The 20,411-nt window shown below is 37.7% G+C and overlaps 1 protein-coding gene across 1 annotated transcript in view; it reads left to right on the plus strand.

The window, feature by feature from the left end:
• The window catches only part of LOC145992432 (uncharacterized), a 47,740-nt gene that overhangs the window by 24,331 nt on the left and 2,998 nt on the right, over nt 1-20,411 (plus strand). The window contains exons 2-3 of the mRNA XM_083128816.1: nt 15,289-15,438; nt 16,483-17,593. Of these exons, the coding sequence (XP_082984942.1) occupies nt 15,289-15,438; nt 16,483-17,593 (1,261 nt within the window). The remainder of the gene's footprint in view (nt 1-15,288; nt 15,439-16,482; nt 17,594-20,411) is intronic.

The following is a 20,411-nucleotide window of genomic DNA, read 5'->3' on the forward strand; positions in this document are numbered from 1 at the left end:
TCAACGTTGGAGCAAGGGAACGTTTACCTATGCTACGGTTGGTTAGGAAGTTTACCAGTACTTTATCAAACGTGGTCAGCTTCTCGCGATGGAGAGAACCAACTGACTATCGAATGCTTGAACTTGTTCAGAAGCCATCTCATCTGATCATCTACTCATACTGACTACACCATGATTGAGTGTGAATAAAATGATATTACTTATACCTATTCCTACCCCTCCAATAATAGGCAGTAGTTAGATTGGCTAGTTTTATAAACTAACCAAAACTGAACTGTAAACTCCCATAGAGTGTTGAGGCAAACATTTTCCCTTGTATATTTATTTATGTATGTATTTAAGTAGGCTACTGCCTCAACAGAGGTAAAAGGTCCAATTGCAGGTAAACATTCATACAAATACAAGTACACAAGAAACATAAACAGAACTAATACAATTAACAAACAAACATACACATACCCATTACAAGTAACCAATTACATAATCACAAATAATCGAGATCTTTCACTTGTTTCTACCATACAAGAACAAAGATGTGTCGAATAATTACATACATTGAATATATGCATATACTGGAAGATAAAAATAGTGGTAACAAAATGATTACAATGTATTTAGTATTATACTTTTGATTCGAAGAATGTTTATAATTACATAATTATTTATATGTAATATATAATTACATATAAAACTTTATACTTTTTATATCATGATAGAGTATGCAGGTGCCAAAATTTTGAACCAAGTGCAGGGTTTCAAACTCGTGTTAAATCCTAAACCTAACTCTGTTAGCACACATCATGCTATGTACTAGACTCATGTAAATCCTTATGATATATAAATGTTTCTAGAATTAAGTAGAACGATGGTATAATATCAAATGTTATTTTACATGTCAAATTGAAATTTTCAATTATATTGGATCACTAATTCTACCATAATCCCTATTTGTTTCCTAAATCTATTTAGATAACTCGAGATAGTGAGAGATATTACACGATGATCAACTCACGAAATTATAGTTATGTTTAACTGTAGAACCGCTGTATGATACAATTATACTGATCAGAACAAGAAATTCTCATAATTCAAAGATTATACACTTAAGTGCCAAAAGTCATGGGATACCTACCTAATAACGAGTGGGACCCCCTCGAGCACGGCGAAGTGCAGAAATTCGACGTGGCAAGGACGCAACAAGTCGCTGGTAGTCCACTGGAGAGATGTGCAGCCATGCACTCTCAATTGCCGTCCACAATTCGGTCATTGTTGCATGTGGAGGATCCTGGGCACGAATAGTTCTTTCGATGACATCTCACATGTGCTCGATAGGGTTCATGTCCGGCGATCTAGGAGGCCAATTCATGCGTTGAAAGTTGCTTGAATGTTCCTCAAACCAGTCGCGCACACTTGCGGCTCGGTGACATGGTGCATTGTCATCCTGGAAAATCCCATTGTTGGCAGGGTACATGAAGTCCATAAAGGGTTGGAGACGGTCACCAAGCAGCTGAACATAGCGATGAGCTTTCATTGTCTGGTTCACGAGGACCAGAGGACCCAAAGCATGCCAAGTAAACACACCCCACACCCATAGGCGCCGACTCCATGGGGCTTAGGGTGGCTCGAGCCCCCCCCAATGTTAATGATGTGGGGCAGAGCCCCCCAAATAATTTTGCTTAAGAGGATCTAATGAATATTTTTCTTCTCTTGTAAAGTTTACTCTGAATTGTGCCACATGAACTTAACTTGAAATACACATTTGAAATGTTCAAGACCATCAATTTTGGGGGGCTGAGACCGCTAAACCATCAACTTTGGGAGTGGGGGGCTATGACCGGAGACAGCAAAACACACGACTTATTACTATATACTAAGTATATAATTATTACTATTATACATATATTAAACAGAGACATAATGCATTTAGCCAACGACTTGTTAAAGACTGTTTGGGAATCCCCTAAAAGAATGCAAATACAGTAGAGCGTCGATTATCCGAAGTAATTGGGGGACATGGGTGTTCGGAAAACTGGTTTGTTCGGATAATCGAACTGTACATGTTTATTTGCCAAAAAGAAGTACTGTACAGTAAATTTATTCATAAAAACAGGCATCTCCTTAAGTATGTATTACAAAGTAACGTACAAAGGCAACTTTAGTAGGAATATATAGTATGTGGTACAGTTTATTAAACAAAAATATGTACATATTACATACGCATTTTGCATGAACAATACACACAGTACACAAAATTAACGTTTAAAAAAATCCTTTATTTTGGTCTGTCTAAGCAAGCCTACACGCTTACGAGCAGCTAAGTCACGTACTTTTTTCATTACAGATATCTGAAAGTGAGCGAGTACACAGTTCGGTTAAGCGGTCGTTCGGTTGACCGACGTTCGGATAATCGACGCTCTACTGTATTTAGGAATATTATTGATGTGAATGAGAAGGCTGGCCATACTGGACTGCGACCACTTTGCCCTCGTCGGTGGACGTTGAGAGCCTCCAGTATGCAACAGATCTTAAGGAACTATGAAAACCTTCTCAATTTTTTTGAGAAATTTTCGGAAGAAGATTCTGCTGACGCAGCATCAAAATGTGCTGGATACCTGGAGACAATGCTTCACTTCAAGACATTTTTCTTTCTCTCCCTCTACTGCCATGTGATGGGTCCAATAGAAGAGGTAAACTGTAAGATTCAGTCTCCACGTATTGGTGCTACAGAAGTGGATTCAAAACTAAAATACTTGACTGACATCTTTCAAGAAAAGCGAATGTGTTTTGAGCAGTTCTGGCTGAAATGCACAGAGGGCAAACCGAGCCTCGTTGATGAGCCAGAATTGCCCCGGCAACGTCACGTCCCTAAGAGACTTGAAAATCCTGATGATGCCAAGGATCAAAAGTTCTACACTCCAAAATAGTATTATAAATCAATATACACTGACGTGTGTGACACAGCAAAATCATGTGTTAAACAAGGACATGAATCTACTGGACTACAGAAAGTAACAGCCGTAGAGAAAGAATGCATCTCAGCTGTGAACAGTTGCACAACAAACTTTCAGCAATTCAGAATTCTTTCGCCAAGATTTGGATGCCGATAGGCTCTCCTTACGCATGTCCATGCTTGGTGATATCGCCAAACAGAAGAAAGTGGTTCTAACTACCATGCGTGACATAAGGAAGTTTCTTTTGGAAGACAGCACCCTCCAGGAGCCAAATTCATGATGGTCCTCCGCACTGTGCCAGTGACGACAGCCACAACCGAGAGCCGAAAGGTAATTCAGTGCTATTAGCCGACTCAAGACATATTTGAGATCTACAATGGGGCAGAAGAGACTAAGGAGCTTAGCGGTACTCCACATACATCAAACTGTGCTTGATAATTTGGACCTGAGACCGCTCGTTAATGAGTTCATTAAAAAATAACCCACTGCGTAGAGCAACTTTTGCTTTATTTTTAAATCATGACCATATGCTTTTGTTGTGTATGCCACTTTATATCTTAGTGTACATGCTATTTTTTTATTATTGCAAAATTAAATTTAAAAATTAAAATATTGTAGCAAGAATAAGAAAGTGAATCTATTTTCCTACGATTTGTGTTAGCATTTATGTAAATAATTAAATAAAACTGTTAAATATTCGTTATTTCATGGGTTATTTGCAACCCATCACATATCTGTTGCGGACATTAAAACACATTAAAACACACCCATGCCCTCGCCGGGACTCGAACCCGAGACCTCTGGATCAAAGCGAGTTGAGTCGACCACCCAACACGCTCGGCTACCGAGGCCGGCATAAAACTGTTAGGTTCGTCTCTTAATGTAAATACATACTTTTCAATAAAAATGTTAATTGTTATCTAAAAAACAAATGAGCAGACACAAAAGACATAAAGAGACTTTGAAACATTTTCTAAACGTTTTTCTTGTTACATTTCATTTGCATGAGGAATATAATAGCTGCTTAAAAACTGCTATACGAAGACGTAATTTTTATTTTTAAAAAAGGGAGGGAGTGAGTCATTCATTCATTCATTTATTTCAGTGATGAGAGCCCCCCCATTAATTTTGACAAGTCGGCGCCCGTGCACACCATGACGGAGCCACCACCAGCTTGCACAGTGCCTTGTTGACAACTTGGGTCCATGGCCTCATGGGGTTTGCACCACACCCGGACCCTGCCATCCGCACGTACCAATTGGAAACGTGACTCATCTGACCACGCTACACGTTGCCAGTCCTCTAAGGCCCAATGCACGTGTCCCAGAGCAAATGTGCATCGCCGTCGCCGATGGACAGCGTTTAGTAGCGGCACACGTGTCGGTCTTCTGTTGTGATACCCCATGAAGACCAAATTGCGTTGCACCGACCTCTGAGACACGTTCCTGGGACGTCCTGCATTGATTCCTTCTGTCAGATTACGCACTGTTGCTTGTCTGTTTGCCTGGACGAGTCTGCCCAGACGTCGCCGGTCGCGGTCATTCATCACTCGTGGGAGGCCACTGTGTTGTCCCTGATGGGTCGTAATGCCTCGAATACGGTACTAATGGTCCACCCTTGACACTGTGGAGCGAGAAAAGTTCAGGGTCCTTACGACTTCCGAAATCGCATGCCCCGTTCGTCTAGCACCAACTATCAACCCGCGCTCAAGCGCCGATAATTCCCATCGGGTTGCCATCACCACGGTACACGACGTTTCAGTGCACTCACAGAAGTCTACTTGACAACACTGCAACTGCTTCGTGACGTTAGACTGGTTTTCTGCCATGTTACAGCGCCATCAACTAGTTACCTCCCGCTATCCCATGACTTTTGGCACTTCAGTGTACGTTTTTATTTAACCTTTTAAAGGCAATTATTTGTATCGTTATAGGTACATTAGTATTTGATGGTGATTTCATTGTACAAAGTTTAATACTTATAATTTCTTCATTTGAGATAAATGATATTCATCATATTGTTTTAAACTCCACAAATATATACATTATTAGTTGCGTTTGCGATATGAGATAGCCGAACGACCATAATTTCAATTGTTGTAAATGTTCGACTTCAGTTGCGAGAGACAGTCATATCGATCGAGATATCAACTTCGTCAGTACTTGACATTTTAGAGTGTGTTTGTATCAACAACACGTATCAAACGGTATCAAATGCTTTGAATGCTAACACTAGCGAACAAATCGACATTTTGCAACAATAAGTTGTTGTTAAGTGTGCTTGCGTAAATCCAATTTCAAATTGTACATTAGTTCCATCTGAGATTTACAGTTTAGTTCTCATCTGCAATTAAGCCTAGCAAATTGTGCTCCGAACAGGTTGGCCAGGAACGTTGGTGGGCTGGTGTGTTTGGGGTGGACTAGGATATGCATACGTCCACATGGACGTCTGGAAGGGGGGCAAGGGGGGCCACTACCCCCCTGGAAAATTGAAGTCAACTAAAAATATACATATTTGACACGTAATTTCATTTCAGTCACAGTACTGTGTGTTAATTATTGCAAGGGCGTTGCAGGAACATGATCACTCAAAAGAAGAAATGTTTTTTGATGGAACAAAACTATTATGGGGGAAAATGTCCCTCGTTTGCCCCTCCTGGAATTAATACTTTGCTTGCCCCTCCTGCAAAAAATTATGCGGATATCCATGTACAGTGTCTCTCAAAAGTTTTAGGACAACGACATTTTAAACTAGGCAACCCAATTTACACAAGCAGTTGGAGGGTTGAGTGCAGATTTAGGCTCAATTTCAGGGTTGCCACATGAACAATAGATATTTGTAAAACACGCGAAAGAAATATAAACAAGTATTATTGTATAAAATTATTAAAAATATCACTATTATATCGCAAATGACAAAATTCTTTCTGAAAGAAAAAAAATAGGTTTTCTAGTATTTCATCGCTGATGAGTCTACAGTAAGGAAAAGAGGTGAGAGGAAACGAAAGGTCAGAAAGGAGAGGAGAAAGAGAAAGCGAAAGGAGAAGAGGAAAAGTAGAGGAGAGAAGAAAGATAGGATAGACGAGGAGAGGAGATGTAGTGAGGAGAATGGAAAAAGATTCGAGGAGAGGAGATGAGGAAAAAAGAACAAAGAAGAGAAAAGAGGAGGAAAACGAGAGGAGAGGATAGGAGGAGACGAGAAGAGGGAAGTGGAGAGTAGAGTAAAGGAAAGAAAAAGAGAAAAACGAAAAAAGAGAGAATAGTGCAGTGGAGTCGGAAATCTAAGACAGGAAAGGAGATAAGAGGAGTGGAGAAGAGTGGGATGGAGTTAAGATGCGAGAAAAGTAGGGAAGGCGATATGAGATAAAAGCAGAACGGAAAGAGGGGAGAGAAGAAGGAGAAGGAACTGGAGAGAAGAGGTAGTTGCAGAAAATATCGTCTGAGCGTCAAGAATGGACGGACGCATTGGTCAAATTATCGACATGAAACATTCAATAACATTTTGAAATGTATTGGAGAATATATTAGATCGGTGCGAAATGCCTTTTGGCTGAGTTCAGAGCAAATTAAAATCTTCCATGCAAGATCTTTGATTTTACCTGCGATTACACCACTAAAAAAATGAACGTAATTTTTAATATTTATAAGAATTATTCAATTTTTCTCCACTTCTCGGTTCGTTGTAATGGAGATTTTGTAATTCAATATTTCCCCTCCCCCCATCGTTAATTCCAAACTGAATCATTCCGTTTCACACGGCGTGGACAATGAACACAATGGGATATGTCTAAAACTTACGAAAATTTTCTGCCAGCGGAAGGGTTTGAACCTACGACCATCAGATTGACAATCCTGAACGGTAACCACTACCCTACAACTTTTAGCTCCTTACACCAGGTAGAAGAACCACTACACTACGCCTTTACCTTCGAATGAAACAATAATTTTTTTTTAAGTATTCTGTCCCTCCAATATTGTAAATGTCGTTTGGTATACGTGTAGGTGGCCGCGGTGGCTCAGTCGGTAACGCGTCTGACTACCATGCTCAAGGTCCCGGGTTCGATCCCCGGCCGGTTCAAATCCGGGAACTTTTCAAACGGTGGAAGCGGCCCCGGCGCCTACCCAGCGTCGAATAACATGGGTACCTGGGGGAAACCCTGGGGGGTAAAGGCGGTCAGGGGCGTGATGCTGATCACATCACCCCCACTCACGACCGGATCAAGAAAGTGTGGGGCGTTACCCCCACACCCCCTATACGCCTTCATGGCGTGGTGCTAAGCACAGGGGAATACTTTACCTTTTTATACGTGTAGTTGAACTTTTACTTTAATTTTGATTTGCGTTCTTGTAGTATAACCGATATCTTCGAGAAATAATTTTCGAAGTAATTAAAAACGAGAATATTGATAGTTGTGAAAATGCGAGTTATTTCTTCTAACTTATTATTGTGATTAGACATTACTAATGGAAAATATCTAGAGGCTTGAATATTACAGGACGATGTTCTTTTCCTGTGATACTGTAACAGACAAAATGCTTGTTTACTGATGCAAGTCTTGTGTCCAGAACAGTCTTATGAAATGTATTTGCTGTTGCGTAAGATAACACGAAATAATTACACCGTTTGCGAACTACCAAATCTGTGCAACGTTATACGTAAACAGGCGGAAAATTTTATTCATAAAATCACTTCACATTTGACAGTGTTAGTCAAGAGAGACTCGTGGGACACTGTGTTAAGGTGCTGGACTAAATCCTTCTAATTTTTCTTCCTCGAAGAACAACAATTTCTAAGGAAGAGCAACAGTGATGATCTTTCTTATTTCTTTTAAATGCTTACACTTTCCTTTAATTGGGTTAAAAGTAAATAAGAATATTGCTTGCATTTCTGTCATTGACGTAGACCAGAGAGAGAGACAGACAGACAGACAGATATTACAAAATAGTTCAAATAGTGCGAACGCCATTAAAAAGTCATGATAATTCTATGTTGCGTACTTAGAATTATTCATACAATAAAGAACATGTCTAATTGTGAGTTAACAAAAAAAATACAATAATAAAAAGACATTTTCGCATCACGATTGCAGTTCGAAAAAGTCGGGACAGGGATTGAAAGTAACGCACTGTCCTGACTAAATCGGTGAATCGGACGTCTGGTAGCCTTGCATCAATGATTATAAAACTAAAACCACCCAATATTGCAGCTTGAAGACTTTTGCGCAAGAAACAGATTCATTTATACAAGAGCAAAATTGAATTTTTTACACATTTCAAAAATCGACGATGTTATTTTCGTATTTATTTATTTATAGGTTCACAGTTAAATATTTTAGGGTTCGAGAGGGAAGCATGGACCACATGGCCCCTCCCCTGGGTACTGACCTTACGTAGACAGTGGAAGAGAAATTTTGGAGAACCTTTCTATTAAATTTAGTATTTACATTCACCTTATGCTCAGATAGGTTAAACCGTTTATTGACAATCGTGAACTTTTCGTTTAATAGATAATATTTGGTTTTAAACGACGGGAGAACATTGGTCGAATTTCCTTTTGAGAAACAATTAACTGTACCCTGTCCCAGCATCTCTGGAGCAAAGCCGCGCATAGCGGAAGAGAAGTGGAGAGAGGGGAGAGGGGATCGAGTGGACAGAGCGAATCAGTGCACGCTGCTGGGAAGGCTGGTAACTGCAGTGGCTTTCCTCCCTCCACGCAATCCCATTCCTCTCACGTGTTCATCGCTGCTCAGATACTTGTTTTCGTTCACCTGATCCAGAGATAAGTGGGACAGAGTGTAGTTCGCATACATGTAGCAAGTAAAGAAACTTATCCCAGAATGAAAATTCCACATAGTTTTAAAACGTTTGTTTAAGCAATGAATAACTGGAAACGGGTCACACATAATTCCCTTGCCAAAATCTAGTGGTCGAAAATTAATTTCAAGACATTTCATATCTATTCACCATATTCCAAGTTATAAGGAACTATTTCGTAGATGTTCATGAAACCGTTATAAAATTACAAATAAAATATATTCACAAGCTTAGATATACTAATACGAAGAAAGAAATTCAGAGTTAAATTTCAAATGCATGTGTATCAAGTAATTCTAGAAGTACAGAGCTATATCTGAGTATTTAACTTCTTTTTTGCAGATAACGTTTACAATATTGAGGCGACAGAATAATTAGGAACAGTTGCTCCAAGAAAACAAAGGGCGTAATGTATTGGTTAGAGTTCTTGAAAGCATTGCGGTCCCACGTTCGATCCTCCAAACTAGATGTTCCTTAAAAAAGAATCCCTTCCATTAAACAAGAGCATGGTAACATTATTTGTAATAGCAGTATATAGCCTAGTGGCTACATTGTTCTGCATATGGAATTTATAAAAAAAAATTAACAAATAAATGAATTGACACACGTTCAACGGGATATTTTTATATATAAGATCATGAATTATGATACTCTGACGATAATTGTGTACTGCTTCAAAGACATTGACAAATATTAATGAAATAACTATTTATATGTGTGGCAATTCAGGACATGCTAATTTTACCCCTTTTCCCACTTGAGTTCAATGCAAGGATGCAAGGATGTGTAAAAATTTCAATTTTGCCTGACCTTCTTGATTTTTCTATTCATTATTCATCCTCATCGTCGCGATTAGCCAAAGGTAAAATAAGAAAAGTCCTCCTCAGTGACCTCCGACTGCAGGACGGCATGGATTCGAGTCCGCCTATGCTCACTCTCTAGGTTCTCGGCCTGTGTATGGGACCGGTGGCTACCCACCATCGTGAAGAAATTGGGGAGCTACGAGTGAGTAGCGTAACCCGGTCTCGGAAATCTCCTATGGGGCATGTTCCTGGGAAAACAAAAAATAATCGATCAGACAATTCGATTATCGAAGGCGATAAAATAACCTCTGGTTGACCAAGTTGCCAATGTAAATAAATGGAATATAGATTGTCTTCGAGCTTACATTGTTAAAAAGGGAGCGGATACACGTATTACTATCCCAATAATTATTCAATACGGTTTTTTGTTTGTCAGGAATTATCACTTAAACTATTGCATGTTGAGCTGGTGCCTACCTAGCCGCCTCTGATGAAATCTACCATTCTTCAGATTCTCTTTAAAATTCGACTCTGGTCACTTGTAACGTGCTGGGTGCAGACACTGTGCATCGAAGCAGAGTGTTTTGCGATAAGAAGCGGCCTTGAATAGCGTGAGTGAGTCACTTTGATCGCGAGCAAGCTAGACTACCAAGCTTGTCTGCCTTTGAAAACCAAGTCATTTTTTTTTCCACGGTTTCCGAACTCGATTGCTATTGTAGAAGTATATATTCTCTCAAAAAAGAGCAAGAAAGGAAATTCGACCAATGTTCTCCCGTCGTTTAAAACCAAATATTATCTATTAAACGAAAAGTTCACGATTGTCAATAAACGGTTTAACCTATCTGAGCATAAGGTGAATGTAAATACTAAATTTAATAGAAAGGTTCTCCAAAATTTCTCTTCCACTGTCTACGTAAGGTCAGTACCCAGGGGAGGGGCCATGTGGTCCATGCTTCCCCCTCGAACCCTAAAATATTTAACTGTGAACCTATAAATAAATAAATACGAAAATAACATCGTCGATTTTTGAAATGTGTAAAAAATTCAATTTTGCTCTTGTATAAATGAATCTGTTTCTTGCGCAAAAGTCTTCAAGCTGCAATATTGGGTGGTTTTAGTTTTATAATCATTGATGCAAGGCTACCAGACGTCCGATTCACCGATTTAGTCAGGACAGTGCGTTACTTTCAATCCCTGTCCCGACTTTTTCGAACTGCAATCGTGATGCGAAAATGTCTTTTTATTATTGTTTTTTTTTTTTTGTTAACTCACAATTAGACATGTTCTTTATTGTATGAATAATTCTAAGTACGCAACATAGAATTATCATGACTTTTTAATGGCGTTCGCACTATTTGAACTATTTTGTAATATCTGTCTGTCTGTCTGTCTCTCTCTCTGGTCTACGTCAATGACAGAAATGCAAGCAATATTCTTATTTACTTTTAACCCAATTAAAGGAAAGTGTAAGCATTTAAAAGAAATAAGAAAGATCATCACTGTTGCTCTTCCTTAGAAATTGTTGTTCTTCGAGGAAGAAAAATTAGAAGGATTTAGTCCAGCACCTTAACACAGTGTCCCACGAGTCTCTCTTGACTAACACTGTCAAATGTGAAGTGATTTTATGAATAAAATTTTCCGCCTGTTTACGTATAACGTTGCACAGATTTGGTAGTTCGCAAACGGTGTAATTATTTCGTGTTATCTTACGCAACAGCAAATACATTTCAAAAGACTGTTCTGGACACAAGACTTGCATCAGTAAACAAGCATTTTGTCTGTTACAGTATCACAGGAAAAGAACATCGTCCTGTAATATTCAAGCCTCTAGATATTTTCCATTAGTAATGTCTAATCACAATAATAAGTTAGAAGAAATAACTCGCATTTTCACAACTACCAATATTCTCATTTTTAATTACTTCGAAAATTATTTCTCGAAGATATCGGTTATACTACAAGAACGCAAATCAAAATTAAAGTAAAAGTTCAACTACACGTATACCAAACGACATTTACAATATTGGAGGGACAGAATACTTAAAAAAAATTATTGTTTCATTCGAAGGTAAAGGCGTAGTGTAGTGGTTCTTCTACCTGGTGTAAGGAGCTAAAAGTTGTAGGGTAGTGGTTACCGTTCAGGATTGTCAATCTGATGGTCGTAGGTTCAAACCCTTCCGCTGGCAGAAAATTTTCGTAAGTTTTAGACATATCCCATTGTGTTCATTGTCCACGCCGTGTGAAACGGAATGATTCAGTTTGGAATTAACGATGGGGGGAGGGGAAATATTGAATTACAAAATCTCCATTACAACGAACCGAGAAGTGGAGAAAAATTGAATAATTCTTATAAATATTAAAAATTACGTTCATTTTTTTAGTGGTGTAATCGCAGGTAAAATCAAAGATCTTGCATGGAAGATTTTAATTTGCTCTGAACTCAGCCAAAAGGCATTTCGCACCGATCTAATATATTCTCCAATACATTTCAAAATGTTATTGAATGTTTCATGTCGATAATTTGACCAATGCGTCCGTCCATTCTTGACGCTCAGACGATATTTTCTGCAACTACCTCTTCTCTCCAGTTCCTTCTCCTTCTTCTCTCCCCTCTTTCCGTTCTGCTTTTATCTCATATCGCCTTCCCTACTTTTCTCGCATCTTAACTCCATCCCACTCTTCTCCACTCCTCTTATCTCCTTTCCTGTCTTAGATTTCCGACTCCACTGCACTATTCTCTCTTTTTTCGTTTTTCTCTTTTTCTTTCCTTTACTCTACTCTCCACTTCCCTCTTCTCGTCTCCTCCTATCCTCTCCTCTCGTTTTCCTCCTCTTTTCTCTTCTTTGTTCTTTTTTCCTCATCTCCTCTCCTCGAATCTTTTTCCATTCTCCTCACTACATCTCCTCTCCTCGTCTATCCTATCTTTCTTCTCTCCTCTACTTTTCCTCTTCTCCTTTCGCTTTCTCTTTCTCCTCTCCTTTGTGACCTTTCGTTTCCTCTCACCTCTTTTCCTTACTGTAGACTCATCAGCGATGAAATACTAAAAAACCTATTTTTTTTCTTTCAGAAAGAATTTTGTCATTTGCGATATAATAGTGATATTTTTAATAATTTTATACAATAATACTTGTTTATATTTCTTTCGCGTGTTTTATAAATATCTATTGTTCATGTGGCAACCCTGAAATTGAGCCTAAATCTGCACGCAACCCACCAACGGCTTGTGTAAATTGGGTTGCCTAGTTTAAAATGTCGTTGTCCTAAAACTTTTGAGAGACACTGTACATACATACAAATATCAAAACTTCATATGGTTTATAAATTATATATTATTTTCTATGTATTAATAATATTTGATAACAATAAAACACATCAATCATAATTTATGTGACATTAGTTTTATTTATTTACATATTAGCTGTTTTTTTTAAATATATACCCAGGTATATAAGTTTGTTCGTGTTCATACAAAGTTTCAGAAAGTGGCCATAAAATGTATTTCTACCTTCTATCTATGTATGTATTTATGTGTACATACAAGAGGGTATATGTATAAGGATATTTCAATGATTTCCTAAATATATGTATGCATCCCAAGTATTATACCTTAAAAGATGAAACTGCTTGTTATCTGCTGTAAATGTATATAATAAAAAAATGAAGAGTTCTAAAATTTGCTCCATGACATGGAAAATTTAGGAGAGGTACATGTGGATGTTTCAGGAGGCTAGTGCCCCACCGGCCATCTTAACGACGTCCCTGACATTTATTTTAACGTTTAATCACCTGTCTTAACCCGCTCTTCAAGTGATCAGAGCTTCATATTTTCATCACTAGATGTCGTCTTCATCTTGCGTTTTCGTACACCAATCGCTAATTTCAAAGATTAACTTTCCCTTTTGCTCTACTCATTTCACAATCAAAATAAGGCACCTAACTTTATTTCCATTACTCCTGACTGAACTTTGTTTTGTGATTCACCGGTTTTATTATACAATTTGCCTGTCCAAATGATTTGCAATTTAATTTGTGGCTAAAGTAGCAAAGCTTCCAGTTGTATTTAGATAACTTTTTAATAGAATTAAGAACGACTAGAGATCGAACAACGAAGTGTATTTTAAGCTGAACTAAGAAGACTATTGTTGAAATCAGGAGAGTTAAACCACTGTTGCTTAACCCCATCAAGGAAAGAACAGTATAAAAGGTCCTTTACGTTCGTGAAAGAAATGGAATATAGAAATGTTGGATGCTCTGGAAATGTGGGTATCATAAAATAAAATATATAAAATACATGAATAGAGAAATTGATAAATTAGTAATTTTTAATAAAAATAAATGGTAAAAGTGAAAATTCCAAAATATACCCTGCATTGTTGTGTTCGTATTTATTTTGCACCGGTTTTCTGTCACTCTACTTTAATGGTGAACTGAGGGTCATAGTTGAAGAAGCAAACAAAATAACATCTACAAATTTTACACAGTTTGTTGAATTAGGAAAGGTTGAAACGTGACATTAAATTCAATTAATCGTAAATTCAAATTAAATTACATTTTACTTTTACAAACACGATTTTTTTTGTGGAAATCCTCACCGTAAATTGAAGTCCTACTCATATTTCTAAAATTAACTTTGAATATGAATTAGTATAAATGGTATGGCAAATTATTCCGTGTAAACTTAGCTTAAGAGGAATGTTCAGAAACACCATATCTAATGCGTTTTAGAGCACCAAACAAATTTTCACTGAGCACTCACACAGCCATTACATGTAACTACACAATCTTAATTCACTTAGGTCCATTTAGAAAGTTAGTCCATAATATCAGAACGGCACAGTCACGCTTTGAAACATATTGACACACAGATATTGTAAATATGTGAAATACGTTTCATTTTGAACGTACCCAATGATATATTTTGCATTGAGCTTAATCAATTGTTGTTCATTGAAAGGTCTGATATATATATTACGACGTGACTCGGGGAAAGTGTATTCAGGGGAAAAGGAAAATTTAAGGAGTGTCAAGCTATAGTAAATACTTCCTACATCTCAATCGAAAATTTTATTAGTTTATTCCATTATTTTGATTTTTGTTTCGTTGCACCACTATTAGGAACAGGTACCATTCGTCGCTTTTAAACGGACATTTCTTCATGTCTTTATGCTTTGTCAAAATAAGAATAATGTAAACCGCTAAATCAAATAATACAATTCAGTGGACTAGTATTATAATTTTAGTAATAATAAAACTGCAGCTGATTTTGCTGCATAATGAAAAGTTTGCACATTTAGCCTATACAGTGGCGGCGAATAGGAGGGAGAGGTGTGGCAGTTGCCCCCCCCCCCAACTTTTCAGGACTTTTGTCCCCGCACTATGCCAAATCTTATTTACAAAGGCAAATATACTGCCTTTGCCACCCCAGAATTGGCACCTTGCTCCCCCCCCCCCCCCGGTTCTGGAACCCAATCGCCGTCACTGAGCTTATATATTATAATTGATTTATGTTAACGAACGTAATTACTTTTGTTACGGCAGCCAATAGTGGAAAACTTGCAATACTATGGACACGGTTCCTATCTAAAACTGAAGATGAGAATATAATAATTTAAAATAAACCAATCTATTATTTGTGTTGTTTGTAATGTAAATTTGTTAGATAAATGCAATGGAGTATACATTTGTGTACCGTGCCTGATTATACATTATTTCGTGTTCCAGTGACAGCTGTTCCCACGGAGAGGGAGAGGGAACAGCCCATGCCTACGATGCCGACGATCACCGGCATCCGGAAGACAGGGCTGAGGGCCCCTTGGAGGCACGGCGATCCCTCGCTCATCAAGACTCTGTGGACCAGCAGGACTCCGCTAGGTAGGTCTGATTAGAATTCGTAGCACACCCTGTATAGAGGTATATACAGGGTGTAACAATTAATGCCCAAGCTACAATGGCACTATAATAAAGATACGAAATCTGCGTTAAAGATATGAAAAAGCATACCAGCGAGGAATCTGTGACAATAAGTACCAATGTTGTGCCTGATTGATTAATATTTGCATTAATTTAAGACCATAATAATCACAATTGAAAGATATACCCTTACGTTTCCTAGATCCTTCTTCAAAAAAAAGAAATGAAGAAGGGGTAAATGAGCACAGAAGCATAGCGAGCAATTAATAGAAGAATTAAAAATTGAACTTAATGCCATTGATTTTAATTAGAACAAAAACTAATTTGACCGAAAATCATTTTGATTTGTTTAGAGAGCATTCTCAAATGATGCAAAATTACCCCACAATTTCCTTCCAACTAACATCAAACTAGAAACTAGAAAGCGCAATTCTGTCATCTTCCAGATTCATATATTCATCGCTCGATATAAGAGCGGAATGGGGAAAACAGGGAAACGCCATCTGCCTAGCTATGAAAATTTGCACAAAGCAGCTCACCCCCCTAATATTTCATAATCTTCCTGTTAAAGCATTTCCCCGCTTATACACAAGCTTCGAGGAAACAAGCGTGGCACATATCAATCAATGTTAGGGTCACGGTTAAGAAGTCCATAATTAGCCTTCACATGTCATTTTCCTTTGTCCTCTTCATCTCTTTAACTAACAGCTTCTCATACATTCTCCCTCCTGGCTAACTATTCTCTCCCAGATGACCAAACCTCATGTTGGTTTTTAAATTTCTTTTATTTATTCTCATTTTCATTGCTGTCTCTAAGACATAAAATCATTAACATTTATATTTTACAAGGGAACTTTTTACCATTTATTTTTTAGGTTGTGATTAAGATAATAACGATTATAGATGTTTATTTAGATACTACGAAGAGCTAATTACTATCTGCCTTGTCTATAATAATGCAAAAAATACTATGTAGAAATTTCAGTATAATCAGTATAATTACAGTATAATCAATGCACATGCACCCACGGAAGTATCCACAGATGATGTAAAAGAAGATTTCTATGATGCGTTAGAGAAAGCATTTGATGATTGCCCGAAAAATGACATAAAAATAGTAATTGGAGATTTTAATGCCCAGATAGGCATTGAAGACGTGTATCAACCAACAATTGGTAAACAAAGTATGCATAAAGTAACAAATAACAATGGTATGAGGCTAATAATGTTTGCAGCATGTCGGAATCAAGTAATAACAACAACTCTGTTCCAGCACAAGGATATTCATAAAATGACATGGAGAGCCCCGGATGGAAAAACTTACAATCAAATTGATCACATGCTAATAGATTGTAGACATAGATCAGATATCATTGATGTTAGATCTTTTAGAGGGGCTAATATTGATTCCGACCATTATTTGATTATGGGAAGGATTAGAGCAAGAATATCTAATAGTCGAAAAATGAAGGCGACTAGCCTGATTAAATTTAATGTCACGCAGTTAAGAAATCCAACGGTGGTTGAGAGGTACAGAAGTAAACTACAAGAGGGATTCGTCGGGATGAAACCTGCAGAAGTGGAAAATGTAGATGAGAGGTGGGATAGATATAAGCTGAGGATCAGTAATGTAGCAAAGGAAATACTTGAAACACAAAAGCCAGTAAAGAAAGAAACGTGGTTCGATGAGGAATGTCAAAATGTAACCAAAGAAAAGAATGATGTATATAAGAGGATGCAGCAAAGAAGTGCAACAAGGAGAGCTAGGGATGAATATCAAGAGAAAAGAAGGATTGAGAAGAGAGTCCATAGGAAAAGAAAAAGGGAATGGATGAAGCAAGAGATGAAGCAGTTGGAAAGCCTGCATGAGCAGAAGAATGTAAGACAGATGTATAAGCTGGTAAATAATACAAAAGATGTTTTTAAACCAAGGACAACAGTCTGCAGAAATGAAACAGGCGATATAATTAGTGACAGTAATGAAATTTTAGAAAGGTGGAGAAGGCATTTTAATGATGTATTGAATGGCAGTGCAGATGTAGCAGGTATGCTGGAAGAAGGATTAAATGAAGAAGAGGAAGGAGAAGAGGGCATAGAAAGTCCAAAGTTAGATGAAGTATGGGAGGCAGTGAAGATATTGAAAAATAGTAAAGCACCTGGTATAGATAACTTGCAAGCAGAGCTGCTTAAGCATGGAGGCGAGAGTGTCATTAGAGGCTTGAAGGAAATAATAAACATAATCTGGAAAAAGGGACAGATGCCAAGTGAATGGAGGACGGGTATCATAGTACCTATCCACAAGAAAGGGGACATGATGGAGTGTGCAAACTATCGTGGAATTACATTGTTGAACGTTGCATATAAAGTATTTGCAAGAATTATATATAAAAGACTACTACCATATGTAGAAAAGTGCATTGGACCATATCAATGTGGGTTCAGGCCAGGAAAATCTACAATTAACCAGATATTCACCTTAAGGCAAATACTGGAGAAAACGCTGGAGTTTGGGATAGGAACGCACCATCTATTTCTTGATTTTAAATCTGCATACGATAGTATAAACAGGACCCAACTATATCTGGCAATGAAAGATCTCGGAATACCAATAGGATTAATAAGAATGGTGAGGATAACTACGGAGGGCTCTAATAGTAAGATAAGAGTAGGAGGACAACTCTCAGAACCTGTTGAAATAGAAAATGGACTAAGACAAGGCGATGTGCTGTCCTGTTTGTTGTTTAACATTGCCTTAGAGAAGGTTATACGGGGAGCTCGGGTGCAAATTAGGGGTACCATATATTATAAGTCAATCCAGATACTTGCATATGCAGATGATGTGGACATAGTAGGAAGATCTCTACATGCAGTAGAAGAAGCATTTCTGTCCATAGAAAGGGAAGGAAAGAAGATGGGACTGGTGGTGAATGAAGGGAAGACTAAGTACATGACAGCAGGCAAAGCACACGGATATAATCCATCACCGACCATAACAATGGCTAATTATACCTTTGATAGAGTGGATGCCTTTATCTACCTGGGTTCTGTTGTGACACATGATAATGATCCACAGGAGGAAGTAAAGGCACGACTTATAGCAGCGAATAGGGCCTATTATGGACTACAGAGACATTTTAAGAGCACCATATTGTCCAGAACAACTAAGTTAACACTTTACAAGACACTGATAAGACCTGTATTGACCTATGCTGCGGAAACTTGGACCAGTTCAAGGAAAGATGAACAGCTGGTAGAGACCTTTGAAAGAAAGATATTACGAAGAATATTGGGACCAGTATGTGAGAATGGAAAATGGAGAAAGCGATTTAATAAGGAGCTCTACGACTTATATCAAGAACCAACAGTTATTGGTGTAATAAAGGCGGCTAGATTAAGATGGGCAGGTCATGTGATGCGCATGAGTGATAGTGACCCTGCAAAGAGAGTGATGTTGGATAGCCCAGGTGGACAAAGGAAGCGAGGAAGGCCTAAATTAAGATGGGTGGATGGAGTGGATGAGGATGTTCGGAAGCTCCAGTATAGAAATTGGAAAGTTGTGGCAAAAGGTAGAGATAGATGGAGACAAATCACAGAGGAGGCCAAGGTTCATCAGTGGACTGTAGTGCCATAAGAAGAAGAAGAAGAAATTTCAGCGAAAAATACAAGCTTGACAAAAAAAATAAAGGTTAGTATTTTCTTTTTCATTAATTACGAATTACAGTTTTTCAATGAAATGATTATAATTATTTTATTATACCATGTCGTTCAATATCTCAACCGATAATGATGAAAATTGTGTAATTAATAATAATTATGATACTCCTAATTGCTTGGTTTGAAGTTTGCTTAATAAGCAATTTACATTAATGGATAGTGCCCTGAGGTTATGGTTTGAAGAACCCACATATGTCGCGAGGTATTTGCTAAGTTAGGGATTGTAGGCATGGACACTTCTGGTTTGCAATTATCCCTTTAAAAGTCAATAGAGTTCTTACAACCTAGAATTGTCGGTGACTATACATTGTATAGAGATGTCCGTCACTATCTACTATGTACATCTTCTCTACTTTTATATTTATTTTGCTGGGTGAGTGATGATACCATCCCAAAAGCTTTTTTAGATAACAGGCACTTGTCAACAACTTCAGTATTGTCGTCTAGCCTGGTTTGAAATACTACTAAGGTACATTTCAATTGATTGATTGATTTTGTTTATTTTACTTCATTTTTCTGCAACTTTTAGCTAATCTGAAAGATGAGGATGCATGATGATGTTATGAAATTGATGAAGGATAACTCACAAAAAACACCTATCCCAGTCAAGGATTCGAACCTGGAACCCTTGGCGTCGTAGCATATATTTAAGTAATTCCCTTGGCACTTTTCCACTGTAAGTTCGAATACGACAATAAACCGATGTAAAAATGGTTTCTATTTTCTTTCACTGGAGTACGAGAGGAGAAGATGGGCTGAAAATCAGAGACGTAAAAATGATATCTTAAAAGGAATGATAAAAAAGAAGATGGATGGGGTTTGTGTGATCGGAGAGAATATGAATGAAGAGGGTTTTTAGAGATATCGGAATGTGAAAAATGTCCTAGAAGAAGAATGACGTTTAATTTGTCGAAAATAATAGGAATGAATCCAAGATAAAGCAGTAGGAATATTATCAGACAAATATCTGCAAAAGCGTTTGGAGCATGACATTTGAAAGTAATGAAGAATGCATAGTTGAGTTTGTGCCAAAGGAATGAGTCGAAACTAATATACAGGGTGATTCAAAAGTCGCCATACAAAGCATACAAAGCAGTTTTGTGATTACACAATTAGTTCAATACAAGGTGGATTAATTTAAATCAGTTTGATTTTTTTAAAAAAACATCACTGATTTAAATCACTTTAAATAAATAATTTATATAATAATGTACATAAGA

Source organism: Lepisma saccharinum, chromosome 9 (genome assembly GCF_977018435.1).
Source record: "Lepisma saccharinum chromosome 9, izLepSacc3.1, whole genome shotgun sequence".
Lineage (NCBI taxonomy): Eukaryota > Metazoa > Arthropoda > Insecta > Zygentoma > Lepismatidae > Lepisma > Lepisma saccharinum.